The 25,674-nt window shown below is 38.3% G+C and overlaps 1 protein-coding gene and 1 pseudogene across 1 annotated transcript; one reads left to right on the top strand and one right to left on the bottom strand.

Annotated features, from left to right (window-relative positions):
- Positions 1-1,758: 1,758 nt before the first annotated feature.
- On the bottom strand, positions 1,759-2,685 carry LOC129536734 (olfactory receptor 6C70-like; annotated as a pseudogene).
- Positions 2,686-16,311: 13,626 nt separating this feature from the next.
- LOC129536732 (olfactory receptor 6C68-like) lies at positions 16,312-17,250 on the top strand. The gene has a single exon (XM_055395801.2). It carries the CDS (start codon positions 16,312-16,314, stop codon positions 17,248-17,250), a length of 939 nt encoding a protein of 312 aa, XP_055251776.2.
- Positions 17,251-25,674: the final 8,424 nt, after the last annotated feature.

Here is a 25,674-nt window from a genome sequence, read left to right as displayed (position 1 = left end):
AAAGGATTAATTTCCAAATATATTTAAGTATCTCACACAGCTCATTATCTAAGAAATAAACAACCCAATCAAAAACTGGGCAGAAGATCTAAATAGATATTAATCCAAAGAAGACATACAGGTGGCTAAAAAGCACATGAAAAGATGTTGAAAATTACTGATTACTAGAGAAATGCAAATCAAAATATGAGGTACCACCTCATACTAGTCAGTATGGCTATCATCAAAAAATCTACAAATAAATGCTGGAGAGGGTGTGGAGAGAAGAGAACACTCCTACGTTGTTGATGGGAATGTAAGTTGATGCAGTCACTGAAAAACAGTATGGAGGTTTCTAAAAAACCTAAAAATAGAACTAATGTAAAAATCAGCAGTCCTACTTCTGGGGACACACCCAGATTAAACTAAAATTTGAAAAGACACATGCACCCCAAAATTCATTTCAACACTATTTACAACTGTCCTTACATGGAAGCAAACTAAACACTCATCAGCAAATGACTAGATAAAAAAAAAGTGTGGTACATATACACACAATGAAATATTATTCAACTATCAAAAAAGAATGAAATAATGCCATTTGCAGCATCATGGATGGACCTATGGATTATCACAATGAGTGAAGTAAGCCAGACAGAGAAAGACAAGTATCATATGACATGGCTCAAGTGGTAAAAAATCCGCCTGCAACGCAGGAGACAGAGGAGAAGCAGATTTGATTTCCCAGTTCAGGAAAATGCCCTAGAGTAGGAAATGGCAACACACTGCAGTAATCTTGCTTGAAAATCAGGTGCACAGAGGAGCCTGGTGGGTACAGTCCACAGAGGCACAAAGAGTCGGACACACCTGAGCATGCTGTTATGACACACAATTACTTATATGTGGATTTAAAAAAAAATTATACAAATTAACTTACTTACAAAACAGAAATAAATTCACTGACACAAAAACAAACTTACATTAAACAAGAGAAAATAGGGGTGAAATAGGAGTTTGTGATAACATATGCCGTCTATGGGGTCACACAGAGTCGGACACGACTGAAGTGACTTAGCAGCAGCAGCAGCATGCACACTACTATAATAAAAATATATAACCAACAAGGACCTACTGTACAGCACAGGAAAATGTGAGCAATACATTGCAATAACCTACAAGGGAAAAGAGGCCGAAAAAAAGAACATATATGACTTAATTATTTTGTTGTACACCTGAAATTAATACAACATTATAAATCAACTGTGCTTCCATTTAAAAACAGGAAATTATTATTGTTTACTAAGTTGACAAAAATTTTTAAATTGATGCAAAAAACATTTTACAAAATAATACTCTACATCACACCTTTAAAGAATAAGGTCTCTTGGAGCTCCTTAAGCATATTTAATAATTCAGTTTAAGAATTTTTAAAACTATGGCTTTTAAATGAATCATGGAACATCCATTTATATTAAGAAATACAATACTCCAAAAATTTATATTCCTTAATACAACCAAATCCCTCCATTCATTTTATTCTAATATGCTATCAGAGAAAATAAATTTTGCAATTTTATACTTCTAACACAGAAATACTTCATTTTGAAGAACAGAAAGTTAAATTCAGGTGTATAGAATGGAAAGGGTTTCTAAGCTCAGGTAAGCACAAGTGATACAATAATTAAATATTAGAGGTCAATTCTTGTAGTAGAAGCATCAAAAGAGCTCTTGTTCAATGTTTCTTTTATTCTTTCATGTTGATTATTTCAGTAACCAGTATTACTTGTCTGAACCAGAAAATATCTTTCTGAATACATCTCTGAAGGCTTGTTTAACTTCTGGTTCCTCGGAGTATAAATTAATGGTTTCAAAAAAGGGGCAATTGAAGTATTTAATACAGCCACTCCTTTACTTAAAGTGATCCTTTCCTTTGCTGAGGTCTTTATGTAGATGAATATACAACTACCATAAGTGATGGATACAACAATCATATGAGAAGAGCACATAGAAAAGGCTTTTTTCTTTTGTTGAGCTGAAGGGAATTTTAAAATTGTCTTGATGATGTAAGAGTAAGAAAGAATTACCAACAGCAACGTGACCATGAGGATTATCACTGCAATCATTTCTAGTAAATGTGTGTCTGAGCACGAAAGTTGTAGGATAGGAGAAATATCACAAATGAAATGATCAATGACATTTGAATCACAGAAATCCAGGTGAAGAACAAAAATCAGTGGAGGGAAAGTAACCATGAATCCAGTTGCCCAAGAACTGAGTACCAGCTGATGACAAATTGTGCTGCTCATGATGGATGTATAACGCAAAGGCTTGGAAATGGCAACGTAGCGGTCATAGGACATAGCCGCCAGAAGGAAAAATTCTGAAACTCCCAAGATTATGTAAAAAAATAACTGAGACATGCAACCAATATAAGAAATTGCCTTTTCTTTGTTTACAGTGGTGATTAGGAATCTGGGGATGCAAGCACTTGCGAATGAAATGTCCAAGAAAGAGAAATTATGGAGGAAGAAATACATTGGGGTCTTGAGATGGGAATCCAACAGAGTGAGGGCAATGATGGTTAAGTTCCCGATCATGGTCAATGTGTAATTTAGAAGCAGCAACAAAAAAAATTAGAATCTGTAACTGGGAATCATCTGTCAGTCCCAGAAGGATAAACTCTGTGTGCCTTGTATGGTTCTTCATTTCTCCTCTGTGATTTCAAACAATTTCTTGTAATAAAAAGGTATAAAAATAAGAAACTTCACGAATAGATTTATCTTTAAGATATGATATATTAAAGATACATATGCACAAACATACCCATTTGCCTGAGTTTGAAGTTATGCTCTAGAACTGTGCTGCAAATACTGTTATTACCGAAATCAACTCAGTTTTGGAAATTGACCTATAAAATCCATAAGAGTTGCTTTTTTTCACCTTATTTACAAACTTCCAGTCAAGTACAACCGATTCCAATTTGTCCATTGTTAAATAAACTAAATAAATCCTTGGTTCAGATTTCAAAAATAATTCATTCATTTTTAATTAACTTCATTAAAATAAAATTATACCAGTGAAGTGAATTAAAACCTACAGTTAAATTCTGATACTTTAGATTTCATATTGAAGGGACATTTCAAAACTGATTAGTCACCTAGAGAAGCGACTTCTCTAGGAACTACTGATGAAGGCATAGAAAGGACAAGAGAAAAAGAGAAGATGAGTGTGTCGTACCACAGCCAAATAAATACTAGTCGAATCTAGGAAAAGTTGAAAATGAATATAAAGCAGATATAATCACATTTACAAAAAATTAACAGTGCATTTAGAACTTCAACATTTTGCCACATGTAATGGAGACCAAATAATAAAAGAGAAAACACAGAAAAGACCATCACAATCTCCACCTAATTACACATATTCAGAGTTTAACATCACTTGCCATTAAATTATCTTTCAATCAGATATTAAATTACAGTGCATATATGTTTTTCATAAAAAGGAAATCTTTCAATAAAACATTTTTATTCTCTAATTTTTTTATGAAAGCAAAAGAATTTTAGTGAAATCAGAGTATTAATTGGTTATATATTTTCGAGCTATATTTTCAATAAAATATACCCAATGATGCACTTCATTTTCCTCTTACTCTGAAGAAATCTTTGTCAACCATTTGTGAAATAGGTAGACTATTCCAAATAAACTTAGAATATAAACACTGAAAAAAACAGAAAATAGACTACATCGTAGAGTATACAATATTTTCTTGATTTTTAAATAAAATAATGTAAATTACCTTCCTTCTCGGCAATTATTCTGCCAATCAATATTTTTGCCTGTTCTGAAGCTTTCCTTCCTTTTATTATTGAGTATATAATACTTTTCCTTCTGCATGATTTAGCCTGTTACTTCACATGGGAATTCACAAAACCCACATTACTTAGACATATAATTTTATTTATTATTTATATACATAAAAACAAATCAAATCTTTGTTTTTCATTTCATGTATATTAGCATATTCTTCTACTCTTAGCTTAATACTCAGATGAATTAGCTACAGGCTGTTAATGGAAAAGCAGATCTGAGAGAACCATCAATTCAGTTCAGTCGCTCAGTTATGTCCGACTCTTTGCGACCCCATGAATCACAGCATGCCAGGCCTCCCTGTCCATCACCAACTCCCGGAGTTCACTCATACTCATGTCCATCAAGTCGGTGATGCCATCCAGCCATCTCATTCTCTGTCGTCCCCTTCTCCTCCCACACCCAATCCCTCCTAGCATCAGACTCTTTTACAGTGAGTCAACTCGTCGCATGAGGTGGCCAAACTATTGGAGTTTCAGCTTCAGCATTAGTCCTTCAAATGAAGACCCAGGATTGATCTCCTTTAGAATGGACTGGTTGGATCTCCTTGGAGTCCAAGGGACTCTCAAGAGTCTTCTCCAGCACCACAGTTCAAAAGCATCAATTCTTCAGCACTAGGCTTTCTTCACAGTTCAACTCTCACATCCATACATGACCACAGGAAAAACCATAGCCTTGCCTAGACGGACCTTGGTTGGCAAAGTAATGTCTCTGCTTTTTAATATGCTATCAAGGTAGTCATAACTTTCCTTCCAGGGAGTAAGCATCTTTTAATTTCCTGGCTGCAATCAGCATCTGCAGTGATTTTGGAGCCCAAAAAAATAAAGTCTGACACTGCTTCCACTGTTTCCCCATCTATTTCCCATGAAGTGATGGGACCAGATGCCATGATCTTAGTTTTATGAATGTTCAGCTTCAAGCCAAACTTTTCACTCTCCTCTTTCACTTTCATCAAGAGGCTTTTGAGTTCCTCTTCACTTTCTGCCATAAGGGTGGTGTCATCTGCATATCTGAGGCTATTGATATTTCTCCCGGCAATCTTGATTCCAGCTTGTGCCTCTTCCAGCCGAGTGTTCCTCATGATGTACTCTGCATATAAGTTAAATAAGCAGGGTGACAGTATACAACATTGATGTACTCCTTTTCCTATTTGGAACCAGTCTGTTGTTCCACGTCCAGTTCTAACTGTTGCTTCCTGACCTGCATACCATCAGTTCAGTTCAGTTCAGTCGCTCAATCGTGTCCGACTCTCCGCGACCTCATGAATCACAGTACGTCAGGCCTCCCTGTCCATCACCAACTCCCGGAGTTCACTCAAACTCATGTCCACAGAGTCGGTGATGCCATCCAGCCATCTCATTCTCTGTCGTCCCCTTCTCCTCCCGCCCCCAAACTTTCCCAGCATCAGAGTCTTTTCCAGTGAGTCAACTCGTTGCATGAGGTGGCCAAAGTACTGCAGTTTCAGCTTTAGCATCAGTCCTTCCAATGAACATCCAGGATTGATCTCCTTTACAATGGACTGGTTGGATCTCCTTGCAGTACAAGGGACTCTCAAGAGTCTTCTCCAACACCACAGTTCAAAAGCATCAATTCTTCGGCAATCAGCTTTCTTCACAGTCCAAATGTCACATCCATACATGACTATTGGAAAAGCCATAGCCTTGACTAGATGGCCCTTTGTTGACAAAGTAATGTCTCTGCTTTTTAATGTGCTGTCTAGATTGGTCATAACTTTCCTTCCAAAGAGCAAGCGTCTTTTAATTTCATGGCTGCAATCACCATCTGCAGTGATTTTGGAGCCCAAGAAAATAAAGTGAGCCACTGTTTTCACTGTTTCCCCATCTATTTCTCATGAAGTGAAGGGACTGGATGGAGTGATCTTAGTTTTCTGAATGTTGAAGTTTAAGCCAACTTTTCATTCTCCTCTTTCACTTTCAAGAGGCTCTCTAGTTCTTCTTCACTTTCTACCATAAGGATGGTGTCATCTGCATATCTGAGGTTATTGATATTTCTCCCAGAAATCTTCATTCTAGCTTATACCTTGTATGTATCTCCCTACAAACATCCCAGAAAAAGTACATTTAGTTACAACTCAAAATTATATACCTATAATTCAAAGTCAGCTCACAGGAGTATACACCCTATGCCTACTGATTTCTAGGTATGGCCAACTGTATGAAATGCCCATCATTTGACTACACTCTTTCATGTGCCATAAATGTAAGACTTTGTCCCTGAAGTTAACAGTGTCTCTCAGGTGCTATTTGGCTGAGTCATCACAAGTGCAGTCTGCCCTGGATTCACCTAGAGATAGCCTTTCATTTTGAAAACAAAATTTTCATATAAAAACATAAAAATTGTATGTTTATAATTAAATAGAATTGCCATAGGTTGTATGTAAATGGTAGATTACAAGTTTTTACAGATTTAGTTATGTATGTGTGGTTGAGGGGAAAAATCTCTGATGCTACTTTTATAATATAATTTATGCTGGTAATTACTATGTCTTTTTTTTCCTTTTTATGTTCATATTTTATGGTATCCATGAGTTGTTTAAAGAAAGTGGATAAAGGCTTGTTACGCCAATTTAATTGCCTTAGACACTGTAAAAAAAATTAAATTTTTTATCATTTGACTTTTATTATCCTGCACCATCACAGTGTATCTAGTGCTATTGTTGCATTTTCTTGTCCTCAAAGGCACTATTCTCACTGCTACCTGTGGAAAGTTGATTGCCAAAACTTATATTAACATTCCTTAGTGACTTTTAAACATGGGTCTCCAAGGACTCTTTTGTTTGTTGATTCTATTGACTCATTATAGGTGGGATACATGAAATAACTATCCATAACATTTGGTGCCAAATACATTTTCCTGACCAACAAGTTCATCATATCAACTACTCCTAATCAATTGTTCTCCCATGTTATACCTTTAGTCCATTAGAAAAGACATTCCTTTATTTGAGCTATAAAGAGAAGAACATATATTCTCAGTGTAAAATGACACAGGGCCTCTCACAGAGGGAGCTCTGTTTGATATAGGAGGGCTCTGGGCATTTTCAGGGATTTCCTAGCTGAATGCAATTCCCTGAGAAAACAGCATTCACATGTCTCCTCTAGCATATTTCTGTTCAGCACGTGTATCATTATGAGTATCTTCAAATAAACTGTCATCAGGTGCCATGAAATAATGGTGACAGGGTATGTATGAAAATGTTTGCTACTTCAGTTATTTACATACTATGCGTGCATGTTTTCTGGCAGAAGGTGGGAGGTGGATGGGGAATGTCATGATTTCTCTTTAAGCAAAGTGTTAGACATTTTTAATTGACTTTTAAAATTTTTATTGGAGTATAGATTTACACTGTCATGTTAGTTTCAAGTGTACAGCAAAGTGAATCAGTCACTGTGCTCATTGTGCTCAGTCATGCTCAACACTTCCAAAACCCCATGGACTATAGCCTGCCAGACTCCTCTACATGGGATTTTTCAGGCAAGAACACTGGAGTGGGTTGGCATTTCCTCCTGCAGGTGATCTTCCTGACCAATGTGACCAAATCCATGTCTCCTATATCTCCTACAATGATAGATTCTTAACCACTGAGCAGTCTGGGAAGCCCTGAATCAGTTATACATATACATATATCCACTTTGTTTTTAGATTCCTTTCCCATATATGCCATTACAGAATATTGAGTAGAGTTCCCTGTGCTATATAGTAAGTCCTTATTGGTTTTCTATTTTATATATACTACTGTGTATATGTCAATCCCAATCTCCCAATTTATCTCTCCCCCTCCTTGTGTTAGACTTAAATAACCAACCAATAAGGTGAATGCTAATGTTAGTATTTGATGGGAATATCCCACAGTCATTTTTCTAGAATGATGGCCCCTAGAAATCATTAGCAGATATTGTTTGGGAATAACACACACATACACATCAATGCAGAGATTTTATTCATTTTTTTAACCTTTTTCACAATTAAAATGTTTTTTTAAAGTTAAATACTTAAAGCAGGATTTTGTCAGTTTGAATAAGTCAGCATTATTAAATATTTATCTATGAACATCTGGACTCAGAGAAAAACAATATATTGATTACTAAAGATAAGATCATTTCAAGACCCAAGCAAATCTGAATCAGATATGAAGGGAACTACTGGGTGGTGAACTGCATTCATGAAAAGAAGGGAACAAGACAGGGACTCTCAGTGTAAGCTACAGTCACCATCAGATGACAATGCACTGTTCAATAGGGTATCAGCCTTTCATCCAACTTTATCTACCCTGAGCCTCAATTAATACCCCTCCCTTTGATGGGGTCTGTCAGCCACTGTTCCTATAGTAGCAGAAGACAGGGTTTACCTGCTTAAACTAAAGAGAAAGATCTGGCTCAAAGCACTGTGCACTAAGTTAAGACAAACACTACATGATGTCACATGCATGTGGAATCCAAACAACAGAAACAGAAGCACACCAAAAAACTCCAAGCTCAGAGATACAGAGGACAGATTGGAAGTTGTCAGAGGTAGGGTGGGGGCAGGGGAACAATGAGTGAAGGGACTAAAAAGATACAACCTTCAATTATAAAGTAATAAGTCCTGGAAATGTAATTTACAGCTAGAAGACTATAGTTAATTATACTGCATTACATATTTGAAACTCACTAAGACAGTTTGGCTTGAAGCTCAACATTCAGAAAACAAAGATCATGGCATCTGGTCCCATCACTTCATGGAAAATAGATGGGGAAACAGTGGAAACAGTGTCAGACTTCATTTTTGGGGGCTCCAAAATCACTGCAGATGCTGATTGCAGCCATGAAATTAAAAGACGCTTACTCCTTAGAAGGAAAGTTATGACCAACCTAGATAGCATATTAAAAAGCAGAGACATTACTTTGCCAAAAAATATCCATCTAGTCAAGGCTATGGTTTTTCCCATGGTCAAGTATGGATGTGAGAGTTAGACTGTGAAGAAAGCTGATTGCCGAAGAATTGATGCTTTTGAACTGTAGTGCTGGAGAAGACTCTTGAGAGTCCCTTGGACTGCAAGGAGATCTAACCAGCCCATTCTAAAGGAGATCGATCCTGGGTGTTCATTGGAAGGACTGATGCTAAAGCTGAAACTCCAATACTTTGGCCACCTCTTGCGACGAGTTGACTCACTGGAAAAAATTCTGATGCTGGGAGGGATTGGGGGTGGGAGGAGAAAGGGACGACAGAGAATGAGATGGCTGGATGGCATCACCGACTCGATGGACATGAGTTTGAGTGAACTCCGGGAGTTGGTGATGGACAGGGAGGCCTGGCCTGCTGTGATTCATGGGGTCGCAAAGAGTCGGACACGACTGAGTGACTGAACTGAACTGAGCTGAACTGAAGTCAGTAGGTATTAAGAGGTCTCATCACAAGGAAAGTATTTTAGGTAACTAATTAAAGTGGTAAATGTTGGTTAGACTTATTATGATGATTATTTTACAATGTATATAAACAATGCAGAGAAGGCAATGGCACCCCTCTCCAGTACTCTTGCCTGGAAAATCCCATGGATGGAGGAGCCTGGTGGGCTACAGTCCATGGGCTTGTGAAGAGTCGGAGACGACTGAGCGACTTCACTTTCACTTTTCACTTTCATGCATTGGAGAAGGAAATGGCAACCCACTCGTGTTCTTGCCTGGAGAATCCCAGGGATGGGGAAGTCTAGTGGACTGCCATCTATGGGGTCACACAGAGTCAGACACGACTGAAGTGATCTAGCAGCAGCAGCAGCAGCATACAAACAATGAAGTGTTATATTGTACACCTCTAACTGAAATGGGGTCTTCCTGCTTGTCACTCAAAAGACATTAAATAGGCCATGTTGGTGGAAAGAAAAGTGTGTCTTATTTTGGATGCCAGTAACAGGGTGGGGGAATGATGATGCCTGTCCAAAGACAGAGTCCCCTTCACTGACCAAAAGTTAGAGCTCTTATACATTGAGGGAGAGGGGCTACTGGCAGAAACAGCACAGTCAGCTCTGGTAGTCATATTGATATTGGTGACCGGTGATTTGATCAGCATTATCTTGACTTTTTAAGTGCAGCTAGTCTTCAGTTCCAGGGTTGGCTTGTTTCCATGTCCTTGAGGCTAATTCTTAGAATGTAGTGGCTTATGTCATGGCTACAGTCTGGTCATCATGTAGTTAATTCTCCACCTGGTGGGGATTCAATATTTGTAAGACAGCTCACAGGACATGGCTCAGAATATTATCCACAGCCCCAGTGAAGGAACTAAATGTCCTTGATAATGCTTAATGATTAAACCATTATTATTTGGTCTCCTTTGACGGTTTTCCTTTGTTTCTGTATTTCTCACTTGTCTGATTAAACTTATTCATTGGCTAAAGTTTTCCACAGACAAAAGGCTGGTTGAGGACATGAGGGTGAAGGACCACATGGTCCTGCTCTGTTTCACAGCTGAAACTAATATAAAGTTAATATTGACTATACCTTATTTTTTTTTAATTCCTTTGGTTCTGTGAGGAATACAAGGGAAACAACAAACTGTTTTGAAAATTATCAAATAGAAAAAAAGAATCAAAAAAAGCTCTGGTAGTACATGTCTCAAAGCTTTTTGAAAGGAATATTCTAAAAACAGAAGAAAGTGTATTATATGCTGAAGATCCATCTTGCATTTAGTAAAATAAGAAAACTTGGAGCACTAAAGACATTACTTGTAAGTTGGAAACCTATAATTATCTATCAATAAAATGGAGGATATCTGAAAAAGAACTCTCACCTAGATTGATCTTAATCCAGAGTTATACAGTCCTTAGTCTTCAGCCTTAGTATTTCTGGAGAGAAATATTGAGCAAACATGGAAGGATCAACATACTAACAGGAAAAATGAATAAAATGGAAAATTAGCCAGTTGCACTTTGTAATCTCCATCAGTTCTGATATTATACATGAATTGACTGGTTGCATATAAACTGAGTGGCATACATTTAGTTTTTGTTCTAAATAGCCCATTTATACCAGTTGTAGCAACATAATTATTGTAACTGCCCCTCTTTGCTTCTCAAGTTACCTTTGTTCGACAATAAATATTATAGTAACACTACTTTTTTAAAAAAATTAGCTATAGAAATACTGTTCATGAAACCAAGATATTCAGGTAAATGTGCATCAATAATCAGAATGCAGTGATTCAAGCCTGGGACTCTGGAGTCGCTCTGTGTGGCTACTTAACATTAGAAAACCTTGAAAATAAACTTTATCTCTCTGTGCCTCAGTTCTCCCATTTTTAAAGTGGAGATAATATACCCCTGGATAAGGAAATGGCAACCCACTCCAGTAATCTTGCTTGGAGAATCCCATGGACAGAGGTGCCTGGTGGGTTACAGTCCATGGGGTTTCAAACAGTCGGACATGACTGAGTGACTAACACCTTAATATATCTCCTACTTCATAAGATGTTCTAACTATTATATGGATAACATATGTAATAGAAAATTGCATGGAACATAGAAAGAAATATAAGTATATAGTATGATCAATTCAGTTCAGTTCAGTCACTCAGTCATGTCCAACTCTTTGTGACCCCTTGGACTGCAGCATGCATACTCCTTGGAAGAAAAGTTATGACCAACCTAGACAGCATATTAAAAATCAGAGACATGACTTGCCAACAAAGGTCCATCTAGTCAAGGTTATGGTTTTTCCAGTAGTCATGTATGGATGTGAGAGTTGGCCTGTAAAGAAAGCTGAGTGCTGAGGAATTGATGCTTTTTAACTGTGGTGTTGGAGAAGACACTTGAAAGTCCCTTACTGCAAGGAGATCCAACCAGTCCATCCTAAAGAAAATCAATCCTGAATATTTATTCAAAGGACTGATGTGGAAGCTGAAACTCCAATACTTTGGCCACCTGATGCAAAGAAATTACTCATTTGAAAACACCCTGATACTAGGAAAGATTGATGGCCGGAGGAGAAGGGGACAACAGAGGATGAGATGGTTTGATGGCATCACGACTCAATGACCACGAATTTGTGTAAAATCCAGGAGTTGGTGTTGTACAGGGAAACCTTCTGTGCCGCAGTCCATGGGGTCACAAAGAATCAGATACAACTGAGCAGCACGGCAGGCATCCGTGTCCATCACCAAATCCCAGAGCTTACTCAAACTCATGTCTATCAAGTCGATGATGTCATCCAATCATCTTATCACCTGTGGTCCCCTTCTCCTCCTGCCTTCAACATTTTCCAGCATCAGGGTCTTTTCCAATGAGTCAAAACGTCGCATGAGGTAGCCAAAGTATTGGAGTTTCAGCTTCAGCATCAGTCCTTCCAATGAATATTCAGGACTGATTTCCTTTAGGATTGATCAGTTGGATTTACTTGCAGTCCAAGGAACTCTCAAGAATCTTCTCCAACACCACAGTTCAAAAGCATCAATTCTTTGGCGTTAAGCTTTCTTTTTGGTCCAACCTTCACATTCATACATGAAACAAGAAAAACCATAAATTTGACTATATGGACCTTTGTTGGCAAAGTAATGTTTCTACTTTTTAATATGCTGTCTAGATTGGTCATAACTTTTCTTACAAGGAGAAAGCATCCTTTAATTTCATGGCTGCAGTCACCATCTGCATTAATTTTGAAGCCCAATAAAATAAAGTATGTCACTGTTTCCATTGTTTCTCCATCTATTTGCCATGGAGTGATGGGACCAGAGATCAAATTGCCAACAACCGCTGGATCATCAGAAAAGCAAGAGAGTTCCAGAAAAACATCTATTTTTGCTTTATTGACTATGCCAAAGCATTTGACTTTGTGGGTCACAATAAACTGTGGAAAATTCTGAAAGAGATGGGAATACCACACCGTCTGACCTGCCTCTTGAGAAACCTGTATGCAGGTCAGGAAGCAAGAGTTAGAACTGGACATGGAACAACAGACTGGTTCCAAATAGGAAAAGGATTACGTCAAGGCTGTATATTGTCAACCTGCTTATTTAACTTACATGCAGAGCACATCATGAGAAATGCTGGACTGGAAGAAGCACAAGCTGGAATCAAGATTGCTGGGAGAAATATCAATAACCTCAGATATTCAAATGACACCACCCTTATGGCAGGAAGGGAAGAAGAACTAAAGAACCTCTTGAAAGTGAAAGAGGAGAATGAAAAGTTGGCTTAAACCTCAACATTCAGAAAACTAAGATCATGCCATCCGGTCCCTTCACTTCATGGGAAATAGATGGGGAAACAGTGGAAACAGTGGCTGACTTTATTTTTTTGGGCTCCAAAATCACTGCAGATGGTGATTAGCTATAGAAATACTGTTCATGAAACCAAGATATTCAGGTAAATGTGCATCAATAATCAGAATGCAGTGATTCAAGCCTGGGACTCTGGAGTCGCTCTGTGTGGCTACTTAACATTAGAAAACCTTGAAAATAAACTTTATCTCTCTGTGCCTCAGTTCTCCCATTTTTAAAGTGGAGATAATATACCCCTGGATAAGGAAATGGCAACCCACTCCAGTAATCTTGCTTGGAGAATCCCATGGACAGAGGTGCCTGGTGGGTTACAGTCCATGGGGTTTCAAACAGTCGGACATGACTGAGTGACTAACACCAGATGCTTACTCTTTGGAAGGAAAGTTATGACCAATCTAGACAGCACATTAAAAAGCAGAGACATTACTTTGTCAACAAAGGGCCATCTAGTCAAGGCTATGGTTTTTCCCGTGGTCATGTATGGATGTGAGATTTGGACTGTAAAGAAAACTGAGTGCCAAAGAATTGATGCTTTTGTACTGTGGTGTTGGAGAAGACTCTTGAGACTCCCTTGGACTGCAAGGAGATCCAACCATTCCATCCTAAAGGAGATCAGTCCTGGGTGTTCATTGGAAGGACTGATGATGAAGCTGAAACTCCAATACTTTGGCCACCTCACACGAAGATTTGACTCACTGGAAAAGACCCTGATGCTGGGAGGGATTGGGGACAGGAGGAGAAGGGGACGACAGAGGATGAGATGGCTGGATGGCATCACCGACTCGATGGACATGAGTTTGGGTAGACTCCAGGAGTTGGTGATGGAGAGGGAGGCCTGGCGTGCTGCCATTCATTGGGTCACAGAAATTCAGACATGACTGAGCCACTGAACTGTACTGAACTGAACTGATGGGACCGGAAACCATGATCTTTGTTTTTTGAATGTTGAGTTTTAAGCCAGCTTTTTCACTCTCCTATTTCATTTTCATCAAGAGGCTCTCTAGTTCCTCTTCTCTTTCTGCCATAAGTTTGATGTCATCTGCATATCTGAGGTTACTGATACTTCTCCAGCAATCTTGTTTGCCACTTGTGCTTCATCAAGCCTGGCATTTCGCATGATGTACCCTGCGTATAAGTTAAATAAGCAGGGCAACAATATACAGCCTTGATATACTCCTTCCCAATTTGGAATCAGTCTGTCATTCCATGTCTGGTTCTAACTGTTGCTTCTTGACCTGCATACAGACTTCTCAGGAGGCAGGCAAGATAGTCTGGTATTCCCATCTCTTGAAGAGTTTTCTATAGTTTGTCGTGATCTACTGGAAAAGACTCTGATGCTGGGAGGGTTTGGGGGCAGGAGGAGAAGGGGATCACAGAGAATGAGATGGCTGGATGGCATCACCGACTAGATGGACATGAGTTTGAGTGAACTCCGTGAGTTGGTGATGGACAGGGAGGCCTGGCCTGCTGTGATTCATGGGGTCACAAAGAGTCGGACATGACTGAGTGACTGAACTGACTGACTGACACAGTCAAAGGCTTTGGCATAATCAATAAAGCAGAAGCAGATGTTTTTTCTGAAACTGTCTTGCTTTTTCTATGACCTAATAGATGTTGGCAAATTGATATCTGGTTCCTCAGCCTTTTCTAATTCCAGCTTGTACATCTGGAATTTCATGGTTCACGTACTTTTGAAGCCTGGCTTGGAGAATTTGGAGTATTACTTTGCTAGCATGTGAGATGAGTGCAATTGTGCAGTAGTTTGAGCATTCTTTGGCATTGCTTTTCTTTGGGATTGGAATGAAAACTGAAATTTTCCAGTGCTGTAGCCATACTGAGTTTTCCAAATTTGCTGCCATATTGAGTGAAGTGCTTTAACAGCATTATCTTTCAGGATCTGAAATAGCTCAACTGGAATTCGATCACCTCCACTAGCTTTGCTCATAGTGATGATTTTAAGGCATGTAGTATTATGAGTATATTTAATTATATGGATATATGACTTATATTGAAGTAAATCCTAGTGAGATACATGATGGAGTGCTTTATAATGGCTGCTGAGGTTCAAATCCAGACAGTAAGTGTGAGAAATAAATGCAACATGTAAAAGTAAAGGCAAAAATGTGGACTTGAAAGAAATGAAAATGGAGGAAAGAGAGTTTCATGGTGAGGATATTCATCAACTTTTGTATTGATTTTTTAACCATAATAGAGCCTATAAATGTGCTTCAATCTGAGTGTTAAATTAAACCATCAAAATACACCTTTTAAATCCTTCAGCAGTTCATTCATTGCACTCAGTGTTATCTCACAATGTGGTGAAGGGTGTAACAAAATAGGCAGACTGTACTACACGGTGTTATCCAATAAGATCCAAGATACAGGTAGGTAAGCTTAGACTAGAAACTTAAGATTACAAATGTAAATGTTTTAGAATAAAGACATATTTTGCCATTATAATGAATTCTCAGTCTTTAGAAAGCAAAAATTGTTTTAGAGAAAATTAAGTTTAAAATCCCAGGTAGCATAGTGGTAAAGAACCTGCCTGCCAATGCAGGAGACACAGAGATGTAGGTTCATTCCCTGGGCCGGGAATATCTCCTGGAGGAGGAAATGAATAGCCATTCCAGTATTCTTGCCTGGAAAATTCCATGGACAGAGAAGCCTGGTGGGCTATAGTCCATAGGGTCACAAAGAGTTGGACACAACTGAGTGACAACACAAAATTTTATTTTAAGATTTTAACATTTCAAATTCTAAAGCAAAGGAATGAAATTAAAGTTAATATTTTTAAAATTTACCTTATGAGTTAAAGGAAACATTTGGTCATATAAAAATATCTAAAATCTACAAAATGAAAAATTAATGTAATTAATATACCACCCAGGCTAAAAGTTAAATGCTTAATTAGTTATAAATTAATTTGGGAGTTTACTAAAAGAAAAGTTAGGCTGCACTTCAGCAATTAAAACATATTTAAAAGTTTCACTTGATCATTAGGTACAAATAGATAAGGAAACTCAGCTCACGTAAAACAAGAAATGTACTCCTTAGATCAACAAGTAAAGCCCATGGATATTGGATGAGTCAAATAAGCAAGAGAGTTCTCATCATTGGCTGTTTGCATCATTGAATTCTGCAGTTCAAATCTCTTTGACATTTACAGGAAGATTTGGCAAAATCCAGGAGTCAATAATGAGAAATCACACCACAGTAACACTATTCATCCTTCTGGGACTGACTGACGATCCTCAGTTGCAGATTTTGCTCTTTATTTTTCTATTTATCACCTACATTTTGAGTATAACTGGAAATCTGACCATCATTACCCTAACTTTGGTGGATCACCACCTTAAAACGCCCATGTATTTTTTTCTCCAAAATTTCTCTTTCTTAGAAATCTTGTTTACAACCACCTGTATTCCAAGATTCCTCTACAATATATCAACTGGGGACAGACTGATTACCTATAAGGCATGTTTCATACAACTATTTTTAACCGATCTCTTTGGGGTAACTGAATTTTTTCTCTTGGCAACCATGTCATATGATCGTTACGTGGCCATCTGCAAACCCTTGCATTATATGACGATCATGAGCTACAAACTGTGCAGAACAATGGTCATCTGCTGCTGGATGGCAGCACTTATGACTATTCTCCCTCCCCTCAGCTTAGATTTTCACCTGGAATTCTGTGATTCAAACATCATTGACCATTTTGCCTGTGATGTATCACCTCTTCTGAAGATCTCATGCTCAGACACATGGTTAATTGAGCAGATGGTTATTGCCTGTTCCGTACTGATCCTCATCATCACTCTTCTTTGTGTAGTTCTCTCCTACATATACATCATAAGGACAATTCTAAAATTACCTTCTCTTCAACAAAGAAAAAAAGCTTTTTCTACATGCTCTTCCCACATGATTGTACTTTCCATCTCTTATGGCAGTTGCATCTTCATCTATATCAAACCATCTGCAAAAGAAGAGGCAAATATTAACAAAGGTGTATCATTGCTTATTTCTTCCATATCACCAATGCTGAATCCTTTTATATATACTCTGAGGAATAAGCAAGTTAAACAAGCCTTTGAATACTCATGCAAAAAAATTTCATTTCTCTTAAGAAAGTAAAATATACCTGTCAATAAGCCAACTCAAAAAGTGCACATCTATCTCATTTTCACAAATTTAAGAAAGAATTTTATAACTTTTTTAGCTTGTAGACCAATCAGGTTGACTTCAGAGCCACTTAATCATTAATTTCCCCTTCCACTCATTTACTGAAGAACTAATTATTGAACATTGCTCTATGAAGAACAAAATATATCACTTTTAATTCTTTAACCAGATCTACCATGTTTAAGTAATTCCTTTTACTTCTTTTAAATTATATTCCCAGATATTTTATATTATTGGCATAGAGGTCTTTCTTCTTTTAGAATTATAGTTGATATACACTGTTTATTACCTTCAAATGCACAGTGACTCCATATTTTTATGCATGGTAAAATCATCACAACAATATGTCTAGTTTGGGTTAGTCTGTTGAGCTTCCAGATGTTAACATACTAATAAGAGATGATTATTGGCAATGTTAAAACAATATTGTTAACATCTTAGATAAAATAGAAAAGTTACTTAAAAGATAAATATTACAAGCCTAACTCAAAAATAATCATTCTTTTAGTACCTCTCTTTCTGTTTCAGAAATTAAATTAATATCTAAAAATCTTTTCACAAAGAAAACTCCAGAATCATGTTGACTCAAAATCATGTGGATGAATACTATCAAAAAGATAAATAAAGCAAATTGTTACAGAACACACAAAAGATAACACTTTTCAATCTTTGTGAAATCCATATAAACTTGATACAAATACCAGGCCAAGAAATTACAAGAATAAAATTGTAGATCAACACTCCTTATGATGACACATGCAAATATCCTTAACAATTTGCTATCAAAGCTCAGTGATAATTGTTGTTGTTTTTGTTCAGTCACTCAGTTGTGTCCAACTCTGTGACCCCATGGACTGTAGCATGCCAGGCTTCCCTGTCCTTCACCATCTCCTGGAGGTGACTCAAACCCATGTCCATTGAGTCAATGATGCCATTCAACCACCTTATCCTTCATAGCCCCCTTCTCCTCCTGCCTTCAATCCTTCCCAGCATCAGGGCCTTTTCAAATGAGTCAACTCTGCATCAGGTGTCCAAAGTGATGGAGCTTCAGCTTCAGCATCAGTACTTCCAATGAATATTCAGGGTTTATTTCCTTTAGGACTGACTGGTTTGACCACCTTGCAGTCCAAGGGACTCTCAAGAGTCTCTTGCAGCACCACAATTCAAAAGCATCAATTCTTCAGCTTTCTTTATGATGCAATTCTCATGTCACATAACTACTGGAAAAACCATACCTTTGACTATCCAGACATTTGTCGGCAAAGTGATGTCTTTGCTTTTTGGCACACTGTCTAGATTTGTCATAGCTTTTCTTTCAAGAAGCAAGCATCTTTTAATGTCATGTCTACAATCACCATCCATAGTGATTTTGTAACCCAAGAAAATAATTCTGTCACCGTTTCCATTGTTTCCCCATCTATTTGCATGATGAAGTGATGGGACCGGATGCATGCTCTTAGTGTTTTGAATGTTGAGTTTAAGCCAGCCTGATAGTTACCAGATAAATTATAATTACCAGGTAAATAATAATTGTCAGATAAAAATGGCAAGAAAACTTAGTAGACGCTTCATAAAGGAATTACATGAATAGCCAATAGGAACTAGGAAAGAAGCTCAACATCATTATGATTAGAATATTCAAATTGAAATGAGTCAAACATTCACTCGAATGGCCACAAGTAGGATATAGGCTGACAATGTAAGTCACAAGGACAGAGAGCAACTGGAACTATCATTCAGTGCTGGTGGGCATATGTGAAGTGACACAACTGCTTGGGAAAACATTCTGACAGGTTCTTTAAAAGTTAAACATACCCTATGTCTCAGCTATTACACTTCTATTTACTTAAGAAAAATGAAAATCGACATCCCCCAAAGTGATATACATTATTTTTTTAGCCACTTGACTCATACAGCTTAAAATTGCAAGTATGTCAAATGCTTGTTTAAAAAAAAAAACAGAAACATATTTTAGTTTATTCATACAATCGAAAAACCACTAAACTACAGAGTACATCATGAGAAACGCTGGGCTGGAGGAAGCACAAGTTGGAATCAAGATTGCTGGGAGAAATATCAATAACCTCAGATATGCAGATGACACCACCCTATGGCAGAAAGTGAAGAAGAACTAAAGTGACTCTTGATGAAATTGAAAGAGGAGAGTGAAAAAGTTGGCTTAAAGCTCAACATTCAAAAAACTAAGATCATGGCATCCAGTCCCATCACTTCATGGGAAATAGATGGGGAAACAGTGGCTGACTTTATTTTTCTGGGCTCCAAAATCACTGTGGATGGTGATTGCAGCCATGAAATTAAAAGATGCTTACTCCTTGGAAGGAAAGTTATGACAATCTAGACAGCATATTAAAAAGCAGAGACATTACTTTGCAAAAAAAGGTCCATCTAGTCAAGGCTATGACTTTTCCCGTGGTCATGTATGGATGTGAGAGTTGGACTATAAAGAAAGCTGAGCGCCGAAGAATTGATGCTTTTGAACTGTGGTGTTGGAGACGACTTTTGAGAGTCCCTTGGACTGCAAGGAGATCCAACCAGTCCATCCTAAAGGAGATCAGTCCTGGGTGTTCATTGGAAGGACTTATGTTGAAGCTGAAACTCCAATACTTTGACCACCTGATGCGGAGAGCTGGCTCATTGGAAAAGACCCTGATGCTGGGAAAGATTGAGGGCAGGAGGAGAAGGGGACAACAGAAGATGAGATGGTTGGTTGGCATCACCGATACAATGGACATGGGTTTAGGTGGACTTTTGGAGTTGGTGATGGACAGGGAGCCCTGGAGTGCTGCAGTTCATGGGATCGCAAAGAGTCAGACACGACTGAGCGACTGAATTGAACAACCTCTCAAAGGTATAAACTGCTAAAATAAATAAAATAGAAAATTTCAAAAAGATTATGCTGAGTGAAATATATCAGATACAAAATAGTACATGTTGTGTTCCCTAAATTTGACATCTATAAAGGGAAAAAAAGAACTGTAGTGACAAAAAGCAGGTCAGTGATTAAATGAGATAAAAGTGAACTACATACTGTCTGGAAGTAAGATGAGGGAATGCTTTGGGGATTTGGGAGACATTATGTATCTTGTAGTGTGGTAATTACTTGGATAGCTATATTTTTCAAAATTTCTCAAATTTTACAGTTAAAATGGATGCATTTCATTGTATATAATTTATATCCAAATAAAACTGATATGAAAAGCAAAGAAAATGAACAAAATATCTTCAACATGTACCTCACATAAATAAATATTTTGGGACTTCCCTGGCGGTCCAGTGGTTAAGACTCTGGGATTTCATTGCTGAGGGCCCAGGATTCAACTCCTGGTCAGGGAACTAAGATCCTGTATGCCTCATGAATGATCTGGCCAAATAAATATGTATTTTGGAATTCAGCAAATGAAAATGACATATGACTGCAAACATACATGTAGGCACCCAAAAAGAATCCAAATGAGATGGTGAAAAACTGGAATTCTTATACCCTCTCCACAGGAATGTAACTGGTACATGAACTTTGTAAAATACACTGCATGATCAGCAATTAAAATCTTAGGTATATTATCACAAGTAACATGTGTATACCTTAAAAAAAAAACTGTATACAAGAGATTCTTATCAGTGCTATGGGAAACAGAAAGACCTGGTGACTTCAATGTATATTAATATAGTAAAAATAAAATTTGGCACAATTATACATTGAGATGTTATACAGCATTGAAAATGAACAAACTATTGCTTTATGAAAAGCATTTAAAAATGTTGTTTTTTTATGCTTTTTAAAAAGCATTAAAAGATGGTTTTGGACATCACAAACACAAAAAATATTGTCAAGATGCATTCAAATATATAGTGTAGAAGATGGAGAAGGAATAGGACGGGGAGACCACTTTCTCCCCCACAAATTCATCGAAAGAACATTTGAACACTGAGCAAACTCCACAAAACAACTTCTGAATGCTAGTAGAGGACATCAGGCACCCAGAAAGGCAGCCCATTGTCTTTGAAAGAAGGTCGGACAAAATATAAAAGATAAAAAGAGAGACAAAAGAGGTAGGGACAAAAATCCGTTCCAGGAAGGGAGTCTTAAGAAGTTTCCAAACACCAGGAAACACTCTCACCAGTGGGTCTGTGGCAAGTCTTGGAATCTCAGAGGGCAACATAACCAGGACGAAAAATAAATAAATAAATAATTTAAACCCATAGATTATGTGCTGAACTGCAACTCCCAGAGGAGAAGCAGCCCAGATGCTCGCATCCACCACTAGCAAGCGGGGACTGGACAGGGAGGCACAGGCTGCATTGCTTAGTGTAAGGACCAGGCCTGAATGCCCTGAGAGCAATCTGAGGGAACTAACTTGAGATAGCAACCCAGACTGTGGGATAGCTATCCCGCGAAAAGCCCTAATCTAAGACACCTCCAGGCCCACTCACAGAACAAAGGAATGAGTAGAGCTAGCTGGCTGTGGACCAAACCCATGCCCCGCTGGCAGGCGAGGGCAACCACAGCCAGAAGGGGACAACCGTGGTCCCAGAGAGGCATCCTCTACCAAACTGCAAGCAGGCTTCATTGCTAACCAAGACTTCTTGGGATTCTGGATGGTCGACATCCGCCGGGAGGGTCTCAGCCAGAGATCAGCTCCCCAGAAGAGACACACAGCACACCTGAGAAGGAGTGCCCTTTGTACACCCAGAAAACAGAGCGGCCGGGACAGGAGCAGCAATAAGACACAGCTTCCAAGTGGGAGCGACTGCGCTCGCCAAGCACCTGATTACCTGAGTTGCTCGGACCAGGGAAGGGCACAAAACGCAGGCCCAACCAAGTCTGCGCCTTTGTGGAGTAACCAAGAATCTGAACCTGAGCGGCTTAGACCTGGAAAATACATGCAACCCAGGGCCCGCCTCAGACAGTTCCCAGCAAAGCAACCTACAGCCTGAGAAGTGTAGACTGGGAAAGCACACATGCCGTGAGCAGGGACAAACCTAGTGTGGTTGAGACACTGCGAGCACTCTCCACACACACCAGTGATATTTGTTTGTAGTGTTCCTCCCTCCCCACAGCACGCAGAACAAGTGAGCCTAAAAAAGTGACCAACACTACCCCCTTGTAGTAGTTTCCAGGGCGGAAACTAGACACTGAAGAGACCACCAAACAGAAGAAGCTAAAATAAACAGAGGGAACCACTTTGGAAGTGACAGGTGCAATAGATTAAAACCCTGTAGTTAGCACCGACTACATAGGAAGGGCTCTACAGATCTTGAGAAGTATAAGCCGGATCAAGAAACTATCTGAAAATGAACTGACCCCACACTGTCCGCAACAGCTCCAGAGAAAGTCCTAGATATATTTTACTATTACCATTTTTTAATTTTTTTTAATTTTTAGGTACTCTATTATGCCTTTAATTTTCATTTTTATAACCTACTATTACCTTGGGGAAAAAAAAACTACGGTATTTTTAAAGAAAACTTCAAATATATAATTTTTATAATGTTTGTGACTTTGTTTTGTTTTTTTTAATATTGTATTTTTGAAAATCTAACCTCTACTCTAGATTTTTAATCTTTGCTTTTTGGTATTTGTTATCAATTTTGTACCTTTAAGAACCCAGTCTTCAGTACCCATTTTTACTTGGGAGCGAGATCATTGGCCTGATTGCTCCCTCCCTCTTTTTTCTCTACCAGGTCGCCTCTATCTCCCTCCTCCCCCTTTTCTTCTCTACCCAATTCTGTGAATCTTTTTGTATGTTCTGGGCAGTGGAGAACACTTAGGGAACTGATTACTGGCTGGATCTGTCTCTCGCCTTTTGATTCCCCCTTTTATCATCCTGGCCACCTCTGCCTCTTTCCTCCCTCTTCTCTTCTCTGTGTAACTCCGTGAACATCTCTGAGGGATCCAGACTGTGGAGAGCACATAGAGAAGTGATTACTGGCTAGCTTTCTCTCTCCCCTTTTGATTCCCTCTCTTCTCCTTCTGATCACCTCTATCTCCCCCCTCTCTCTTCTCTTCTCCATGTAACTCTGTGTACCTCTCTGGGTGTCACTCATTGTGGAGAAACTTTTCATCATTAACGTAGATGTTTTATCATTGGTGCTGTGTAGATGGAGAAGTTTTGAGGCTACTGTAAGAATAAGACTGAAAACCAGAGGCAGGAGGCTTAAGTCCAAATTCTGAGAACACCAGAGAACTCCTGACTCCAGGGAACATTAATCGATAGGAGCTCATCAAACGCCTCCATACCTACACTGAAACCAAGCACCACCCAAGGGCCAACAAGTTCCAGAGGAAGACATACTACGCAAATTTTCCAGCAACACAGGAACATAGCCCTGAGCTTCAATATACAGGCTGCCCAAAGTCACACCAAACCCACTGACATCTCAAAACACTACTGGACACTTCATTGCACTCCAGAGAGAAGAAATCCAGCTCCACCCACCAGAACACTGACACAAGCTTCCCTAACCAGAAAACCTTGACAAGCCACCTGTCCAACCCCATCCACAGTGAGGAACCTCCTCAATAAAGAGGAACCACAAACTGCCAGAATACGGAAAGGCCACCCCAAACACAGCAATATAAACACGATGAAAAGGCAGAGAAATACTCAGCAAGTAAAGGAACAGGATAAATGCCCACCAACTCAAACAAAAGAGGAAGAGATAGGGAATCTACCTGATAAAGAACTCTGAATAATGATAGTGAAAATGATCCAAAATGATGAAAACAAAATGGAGTTTTACATGTATTTACAGATAAATAGCCTGGAGACAAGGATTGAGAAGATGCAAGAAAGGTTTAACAAGGACCTAGAAGAAATAAAAATGAGTCAGTGTACAATGAATAATGCAATAAATGAGATCAAAAGCACTCTGGAGGGAACCAACTTTAGAATAACGGAGGCAGAAGATAAGTGAGGTAGAAGATAGAATGGTAGAAATAAATGAAACAAAGAAGAAAAAAGAATTAAAAGAAATGAGGACAACCTCAGAGACATCTGGGACAATGTTAAATTTAAATTCCAACATTCAAATCATAGGAGTCCCAGAAGAAGTAGACAGAAAGACCACAAGAAAATACTTAAGGAGATAATAGTTGAAAACTTCCCTAAAATTGGGAAGGAAATAGTCACCCAGAAACCCCAAAACAGGATAAACCTAAGGCAAAACACCCCAAGACACGTATTAATCAAATTAACAAAGATCAAACACAAAGAACAAATATTAAAAGCAGCAAGGGAAAAACAACAAATAACACACAAGGGGATTCTGATAAGGATAATAGCTGATCTTTCAATAGAAATTCTTCAGGCCAGAAGCGAATGGCAGGACATACTTAAAGTGATGAAAGAAAAAAACCTATAGCCCAGATTCCTGTACCCAGCAAGGATCTCATTCAAATATGAAGGAGAAAATAAAAGCTTTACAGACAAGCAAAAGCTGAGAGAAATCAGCACCACCAAACCAGCTCTCCAACAAATGCTAAATAATCTTCTTTAGACAGTAAACACAGAAGGGGTGTATAAACTCGAACCCAAAACAACAAAGTAAATGGCAACGGGATCATACTTATCAATAATTACCGTAAATGTAAATGGGTTGAATGCCCAACCAAAAGACAAAGACTGACTGAATGGATACAAAAACAAGACCCCTATATATGTTGTCTACAAGACACCCACATTGAAACAATGGACACATACCGACTGAAAGTGAAGGGCTGGAAAAAGATATACTATGCGAATAGACACCAAAAGAAAGCAGAAGTAGCCATATCATATCAGATAAAATAGACTTTAAAACAAAGGCTGTGAAAGGAGACAAAGGACACTACATAATGATCAAAGGATCAGTCCAAGAAGAAGATATAACAATTATAAATATATATGCACCCAACATAAGAGCACTGCAATATGTAAGACAAATGCTAACAAGTATAAAAGGTGAAATTAACAATAACAAAATAGTGTAAGACTTTAATACAACACTCACACCTATGGATAGATCAACTAAACCGAAAATTAACAAGGAAACACAAACATTAAATGATACAATAGACCAGTTAGACCTAATTGATCTCTATAGGATATTACACCCCAAAACAATGAATTCCACCTTTTGCTCAAGCACACACGGAAGCTTCTCCAGGATAGATCACATCCTGGGCCATAAATCAAGCCTTGGTATATTCAAAAAATTGAAATCATTCCAAGCATCTTTTCTGACCACAATGCAGTAAGATTAGATCTCAATTACAGGAGAAAAACTGTTAAAAATTCTGACATATGGAGGCTGAACAACATGCTGCTGAATAACCAACAAATCACAGAACAAATCAAAATGTGCATAGAAATGAAT

The sequence above is a fragment of the Moschus berezovskii genome, chromosome 6 (genome assembly GCF_049115385.1).
Source record: "Moschus berezovskii isolate FMDL1 chromosome 6, NW_MosBer_1.0, whole genome shotgun sequence".
NCBI classification, from domain to species: Eukaryota; Metazoa; Chordata; class Mammalia; order Artiodactyla; family Moschidae; genus Moschus; species Moschus berezovskii.
Note: the sequence above shows the minus strand (reverse complement) of the source record. Positions and strands in the feature narration are given on the sequence as shown.

What these genes read in the sequence shown, in the direction of transcription:
- LOC129536732 (XM_055395801.2), top strand. Translation starts at nt 16,312, where the DNA reads ATGAGAAATCACACCACAGTAACACTATTCATCCTTCTGGGACTGACT.